A 7,806-nucleotide genomic window follows, 5' to 3' on the forward strand; every position below is an offset into this window, starting at 1 on the left:
CAGAGGGGAGCCACAGAAAGTCCCCTCCCCATCCCATCTCCCAGGGTGCTGAAAGCTTCCAGGAAGCCTGAGGGGGACCCAAGACTCAGGAGCCAAATTGGCCTTAAACAGCCTGGATCTTGGCTTGGGCCGATTACTCCCTTGTTCTGCCCTCCCCTTGCCCTTTCTGAAATGCTGATCCACAGGTGCCCAGGAATTGAGGGCAATGATGGCAGCCAGCCAAGGGAAGGTCTCAGGCCCTTAATCCCAAAGGGTCGAGGATGAATAAGAGGGAAGGGGCAGAAAGAGAGAGAAGCAGAAGGAGAAGCAGAGAAAACAGGGGCAAAGAGGGATACAAACAAAGACACAGGGGAAAGAAAATGTTGGCTTGGTCTATGAGCTCCTAGAACACAGGAAAGGTGTTGAATGCTAGGTGCTTAATAAATGTGGGTAGCATTAAACTGTCCCAAAGACAGCCTTTGACAGTGTTTGCTCTGAGTCCATCTCCGTCTCTGGAACAGTCACAGAGAGAGACAAATAGACACAGACAGAAACCCAGTACAGACTGCCAGACACGGGCAACACATGGGGTTAACCCAGCATATGGTGGGGGATGGTGACTCTTGTCTCAGACTGTCCCTGTCCCCTGTTAGTCACCCACAGCTAGATAGGTCCTCCCCAGGAATTCTCAGCCGGTTATTCTTCCATACTCCCCCCACTCCCCTTTCTGGACTAAGAATGACTATAGCAGTGCCTCCCCTCCCCTCCCCTCCAACGTCCCTCCCCCCACCAAGGTGGAAACAATGACAGCATCGGCTCCCAATACCAGGGGCCTGACATCACGGGGGTGGGGGGGATGGGGGGGCCTGGCTGACGTGGGGGAAGGGGAGGGGGGGATTGCTTCTCAGCCATTGGTGGGCCCTCTGGCCCAATGAGACGACCCGCCAGGGCTCATATGGGGAAGCCCAGAGCTCCAGCTTTCAAAAAGTTGCAGGGAAAATTTGAGGCCACTTCACAGCAGCAGCAGCAGCAGCAGCAGCAGCAGCAGCAGACGCACATCAGGCGAAACACAGGCCAGGCTCCCCTCCACCAGCAGCAGCACCACCAGCATGTCTACTGCTCACTTCAACCGGGGCCCTGCTTATGGACTGTCAGCTGAGGTCAAGAACAAGGTAATTACCTTAGCTCTATCATCTCCCTCAGTCTACCTAGGGTAGGATTCCTGGTCCTTAGCCCCAGAGGTAGCAATGTCATGTCCCAGCCTTCCCCCCACACACACACACCTCCTAGACTCTGAGTTTCTTCCTCCTCCTTCAGCAGTCCCCAGCCCCAGCGCTTGCTCTGGTTCTAAGTACCTGGAGCAGAGGGTAGTGAGGGCACTAATCCAGGGAGCCAGGCCCAGCCCAGAGAATGAGGGCCCTTGCCCTAAAAACCAAATGAGGGTCATTCTTGTCCAGCTTATGAACTATCTACTCCATTCACTAGTTTCTCAAGCTTCTGGTCCAAAACCTGCCAGGGAGGGGCAATGGGGGCTGGGATTAAATCCACAGTGAGGAGAACTGAGTGAGAAGAAGAACAGAGGAAAGGAGAGGGTTTGGAAGGGCGGAAGGGGCAAGAGGGTAGAGGATGGAAGGGTGGAAGGGTCAGAGGAGAATAATTAGAGGGGCAGGAGGGAAGGAGAAAGGGCTAGAAGGATAAAGGGGAGCAGGGGACAGAGATAGGAGGGGCAAAGAGCTAGGGGTAGAGGGACTGGAGTGGGAAAGGGATGCAGGGAGAGGCAGTGGAGGCCCAGAGTCTGGGGATGGGAAAGAAAATTTGGATGGTAAGAAGGAAGGGCTAAAGAAGGGGGGCTAGAGGAATAGAAGGCCCAGGAGATGTCTATAGGGATCTATGTGGTGGCTGAGGGAGAGAGGGCCTCAGCTGAGTGGGCTTTTCAGGGAGTCAGGATTTGCTCAGACACCATTCTCATAACACACCTCTTGGGAATATCTCCTCCCTGAAAGCTCTTACCCCCTGAGGACAGGATTTTGTTCCCTACTTTGTACCCCGAAGTTCAGTTCTTTGCATCTATCCTCTTGTGTATGGTAAATCTGAAGAGTATGGAAGGTGAAAGAAGGAAGAAGGGGACAGATTCCCCATGGGAGTAATGGCACCAAGGATCTCATGGTCCAAGATAGACAGGATCCTTTTCCCCAGCATCTCTGGGGCATCCCTCAGCCCCAGGGCCACCTGCAGGAAGATGCATTGACCAGTAACTTTGAGAAATTTTAACTCTTCCACTACCCCTCATCAGACTGACACTAAGCCCTGGACCCCTGAACCCCAACATGGGGAGCAAAGCTAAATCTCAGAGGCTCTGGGTGACAGTGAAAAGGCAGGAAGATACTAGGGGGATACTAAAACTATTTGGATACCTGGTTCTGAACTGTTACCATGCACCCTCCTAGAGCTCTGGGTTAGCAAGCTTCCAGGGAAGTAGATCACCTTGTCACCCGATTGAGCTTTCCCTCTTCTGGACTCCCAAGAGAGCAGACTGGCTATGCCTTTGGTGACAGGTGCCTGGGAATACCCAGAAAGGCCAGCCTGTTGATAATGACGGCCAGGAGGAAGCATCTCCACACATCCCCATCCCATCCCCCAACAAGAGAGCATGAGAGATGTAGGAAGTTCAGACTGACTTCCAATCATTGTAGACTCCTACTCATACCCCCCCACCCAAATCCCCCAGGAATCTTTCTTCCTAGGTCTCAAATAACCTTACAGAGTAGCATACTTCCTGATGGCCCCTGTCTCCTTTTCTGATGGAAAAGCTCAGTCCTTTGGAGAAAGACACTTGGATGGGGGGAGAAGTGGTCGGTCTTGGACAGTGGGGCTGGCGTCCTAGCTGCGTGGGAGAATTTTAAAATCCCAGACCTGCAGGAAAGGACCTTAGAAATTATCTTGTCCAACCTTCCTCACTTCCCAGCCAGGAAAACAGAGATTCCCCAGGGGATGAGGGGTCTTCCCCACTCCCTTCCCCCCATATAACGGGAGCAGGGAGGGAGAATGAGGGGGGAGAGCTTGGGCTGTCCATCCCCCACTGGGACCCAGCTCCAGACTACCCCCTCTCTCCCTAGAGCACCCGGCAGAACAGCCTCTCCATATAAGGCTGCTTTGGGGGAAGCTGGGCAGGGAGGCCCGAGCTCTATATAAGGGCTGGTTTGCTTTATAAAGCAAACTGGAGCTGGAGGGGAGGTGGGGGCTGGGGGAACGAAGGGAGGGGCCATTGCACAGGCTGGCAGCGGATGCTCCTCAGGCCAGGTGAGTAGGAAGAGTGGAGAGCTAGGCCCCTCCCCTCATTCAGGAATGTGGCTCAATCCTTCCCCTCCTCTTTACCCCACTGCCCTGCCCGGGGCAGATCAGGCACTGGGCACCCCCTGCTGGCATGTTGGAGACTGAGGTGGCAGTGCTCGGGGCAGGCTTTCTAGTCCCAACCCACTTACCCCCTATCCAGTTCCTGAAGCCCTGGGGGAGGACCTGGGAGATCAGTGGCTACAGTGGATGCTGAGATAGCCAGAGGACTTGTTTGGTCTAGTGGGGTCAGGATGCCACCTCATCCCATGTGTGCACACTCTGACACTCTGTCAGTCTCTCTCTCTCTCTGACACTGTCAGTCTCTGTCTGTCTGTCTGTCTGTCTCTCTCTCTCTCACACACCACACACACACACACACACACACACACACACACACATACACCCCTTAAAACCCAGCAGTGACATAGGATCACCTGTCTTGGAGACTGTCTATGGACTTCCTGGCTGAAAGACTAGAAATGACTTCTCAGGGTCCTCCCAACTTTGAGATCCTGAGATGTAGTGACAGAGGATTGGAGATGCAGAAGGCAGAGAAAAACAAACCCCAGAAAAATGGATAGACACATAGCTATCCATGCACATTAATACACACACAGAGAACCCTAGGGAGAGACAGGGAAAGGAATGAGAAGGCTACAGAATTAGGACATGCACAGTGAAGCCCAGTGGTTGGCATGACCTCAAATGATGCTTCTATGCTCAAGCCTTCTGCATCAGGTTCTCTGTTAAGACCCATGCTCAAGAGGGGATGAGAAGGGAAGAAACAGGGAAGAGTGGCAATCAAGTCTGGTTAAGAGGGTTGAAAAGATAACTTCCCCTCTCCCTCGGGGCTCTCCTTACATCTCTGCCCAATCCTTTTCTATTTCTCTATGCCAAACCTCTGGCATTCCTGGAATGGGCCCCCTGGGCAGGTGCTGAGCATGGCCCTGGCCTAATGCCTCCCCCCGCCCCTGGGCCCAGGGATAGCATTGCCTTAGTTGGGAAGAGATGGGGAAAGTAAGCTGGCCTCTTCAGTCTACGGGAGGGGATGGGGCTGGGGGGCAGGGAGTCCTTTTCACAATGGGTACACTATTCTAGGCTCTTCTTGTCTTTAATACAGCTCAGGATAGGACCTAGATGTCTTGCCTCCCAGGATACACTTTCCATTACCAGCTTTGCCCAACCCAATCCCAATCATAACCCAGGTACTCTCCTAGTACCTCCTTACACTGTTGGCCATAGGAGTTATAGGGGGTCGAAGTCCACTCACCATTCTCTCCCACCACCCAGTTGGCCCAGAAGTATGACCCTCGACGGGAGCAGGAGCTTCGGGCATGGATTGAGGAGGTTACTGGAAGACGCATAGGTCCCAACTTCATGGACGGTCTCAAGGATGGAATCATCCTCTGCGAGTAAGAATGGGGAGACTAGGGGCAGCTAGGTGGTGCAGTGGATAGAGCACTGGCCCTGGAGTCAGGAGAACCTGAGTTCAGATCTGGCCTCAGACACTTGACACTTACTAGCTGTGTGACCCTGGGCAAGTCACTTAACCCTAATTTCCTCACCAAAAAAAAAAAAATAGGGAGACTGGCTGGGATTCTATGACGCAGGCCCTTAATTTGGAGTGTCGGACCCCTCCCCCCCAAAATGTCCAACTTTAAGGAAGAAATTCTGTTCTCTTCCTGTGGTTGAGGAGTATAATGGAAAGAACCCTGGATTTCAAGTCCAGGACCTGGGATCAAATTCTGACTCTGCTACTTACTAGCTTTTGACACTGGGAGGTGACTGGGGGTGGGGTGGCATATGGAAGCTGCCATCTAGTATTCAAAGGGTCGTTGAGTCGTGACTTCTGTTTGCTCACAGAAGGCAGAATCAATGAGTAGAAGGAAGTTGAAGGGAGGCAATTTCGGCTCAAAACGAATAAAAACTTTTTAATATTAGGGCTGTCCAAAAGTGAAGTGGGCAGCCAAAGAGAGGTTTCAGTAATGGGCTCCTAATCCCTGGATTTGAGCAGAAACAGAATAATTACTTGTGGTAGGGAGGGTGTCCTGCTCAGGGTGGGAAGAGACAGCTGCAGAAGCCCTGCTCCTGCTCTGGGTTACCAAATCAGCCTTTGTTCCTTTTAGGTTCATCAATAAACTGCAGCCCGGCTCAGTGAGGAAGGTGAATGAGTCCACCCAGAACTGGCACCAGGTACAACCCAGCACTACCTTCTCTTCCAATCCCCAGCAGCCTACCTGTCGGCTTTTCCTCACCTCTGACTTCTCTGTTCTCTAATCCTTCTAAGCTGGAAAATATCGGGAACTTCATCAAAGCCATCACCAAATACGGAGTGAAGCCTCATGACATCTTCGAGGCCAATGATTTGTTTGAGAATACAAACCACACACAGGTGCAGTCCACCCTCATTGCCCTGGCCAGTGTGGTGAGTAGGGACGAGGGGGGCTTTCTATTAGGGGTAGGGGGAAGCAATGACCGGGGGCTCAATCCCCACTGCCTTGATCTCTACAGGCCAAGACAAAAGGGAACAAGGTGAATATGGGAGTGAAATATGCAGAGAAGCAGGAGAGGAAGTTTCTGCCAGAAAAGCTGAAAGAGGGACGGAACATTATAGGCCTGCAGGTGGGTAGGGCTGCTGGTAGCCACGAGCCCAAGAGAAGGTGGAGGAGTGATCCCAGAGCCTAGGGGAGGGTTTGCACTTGCCCCGATTCCTTGCTGACTTTGGTAGGCTGGTTGTCTGGCTCATGCCCAGGTCAGACTGCTGCTACCCTAAGGTTATTACCTTGGGAGGATGCCCAGGCCAGTACCTAAGGCTCCTGGATGGGTGTCTCCCTAGATGGGCACCAACAAGTTTGCCAGCCAGCAAGGAATGACAGCCTATGGTACCCGCCGCCACCTCTATGACCCCAAGCTGGGCACAGATCAGCCCTTGGACCAGGCTACCATCAGTCTGCAGATGGGCACCAACAAAGGTGCCAGTCAGGTAAGCCACATGAGTAATCTGGGAGGTGGAGGAATGCAAGGCACAGCTTTGGGCACTCCACCTTAAGCCTACTGCCTTGGAGGACCCCTCTCCACTGGCAGGCAAGGCTCTGAGCACCTTGGATAGTACATGGTGCTCCCAGCCCTGCCATTCTGCTCCTTCCCCCTACAGGCAGGCATGACAGCCCCTGGAACCAAGCGGCAGATCTTTGAGCCAACGTTGGGCATGGAGCACTGTGACACACTCAACGTTAGCCTGCAGATGGGCAGCAACAAGGGGGCATCCCAGCGTGGCATGACAGTGTACGGCCTGCCCCGCCAGGTGTATGATCCCAAGTATTGCCTGACCCCCGAGTACCCAGAGTTGGGTGACGAGCCCACTCATAATCATCACTCACACAACTACTACAACTCTGCGTAGGGGCCAACCCAGAACCCCAGGGAGGGAGTCAGCAGCTGCTCTAGGGGCCTGAAGAATGGCCAGGCCCAACCTGCCTTACCACCATGCCTCAAGGGTGTATCCTTCCAGCCAGGGTGCATAGTCTGGGGGGACATTAGGGTTGGGGGAGTGGGCTGTGGGAGCCAGGAGAAGGGGAAGACAAAGGAAGAAGTAAGGAGGCTCTCTCCTCCTTCCCCTGCCCCTTAGACCCCCTGCAAAAAACCTCACCCTGAGCCTGCATTCTTGAGTCTGCTTTCCACCTTCCCTCTTGCTCAGGGCTAAGGCCCCATTTTCCCCAGAGGTCAGTGTAAGAGTAAGGAGGTCTCTTCCTAGGGGTGGAGGTGAAACCTCAAATACACCAACTATAACAAGGCTGGACAATACCCCCAACAGAAAAGCCTTAAGAAATCCAAACTACTGAGCGGAAATGAAATTGCTGTATGTCTCCCTTGCCCTGAGGACTCCCCCTCCTCGGCCCATCCTGACAGCCCTGACCCCCAAAGCAAACTTGTCTCGGACTTTTCCCTTCCCAACTCCAGCGCAGTGAGCACAAACTGCATGCCAAAAGGCTAAGCGGACACACTCGGTTTTGCATTTTTGCGTTGACTGGCATTCCTGAAGGCGTTTGCTAAGTGAGCACTTTCTTTTTTAAATTTCACTGGAGCACAATAAAAATTTACAAAAACCACTATTAGCTCCCAAAGCCTACTCCGTTTCTAGCTCCAGCATCCTACAGGCCCTGGCACTTACTCTCTTGTCTCTTCCTTTCCCCATCCACCCCAAACCACAAGTGAGCATCGCCAAATGCCCCAGTCTGTGTATTTGATGTGGGAGTCAGAGGTGGGGAAGGAGTATGAGATCTGAAGTCAGAAAATCTGAGTTTGAATCTCAGATCTCCTTATCGTATGACTTTGGACAAGTCATTTCACCATGCCAAGCCTCAGTTTCTATCTCAGTTAAAAAAGAGAATTAGATTAACTGATCTCTTAAGGTTTCTTCTTGCTCTTAAGTTTTATTTCCTTGGCCATAGGAGTCTGCTGCATTCCTGGGGCACCTCAATCACCAAGAAGCAA

The 7,806-nt window shown here is 52.7% G+C and overlaps 1 protein-coding gene across 1 annotated transcript; it reads left to right on the forward strand.

Moving 5' to 3' along the window:
• The first annotated feature begins 954 nt into the window (after nt 1-954).
• On the forward strand, nt 955-7,421 carry CNN1 (calponin 1). Its single transcript, XM_020995328.2, has 7 exons — nt 955-1,151; nt 4,603-4,724; nt 5,439-5,505; nt 5,600-5,737; nt 5,824-5,934; nt 6,149-6,295; nt 6,467-7,421. Exons 1-7 carry the CDS (start codon nt 1,089-1,091, stop codon nt 6,713-6,715), a joined length of 897 nt encoding a protein of 298 aa, XP_020850987.1. The 5' UTR covers nt 955-1,088; the 3' UTR covers nt 6,716-7,421.
• The last annotated feature ends 385 nt before the right edge of the window (nt 7,422-7,806 follow it).

This window comes from Phascolarctos cinereus, unplaced genomic scaffold, assembly GCF_003287225.1.
Source record: "Phascolarctos cinereus isolate Bilbo 61053 unplaced genomic scaffold, phaCin_HiC Scaffold_4;HRSCAF=312, whole genome shotgun sequence".
Classification (NCBI taxonomy): Eukaryota; Metazoa; Chordata; class Mammalia; order Diprotodontia; family Phascolarctidae; genus Phascolarctos; species Phascolarctos cinereus.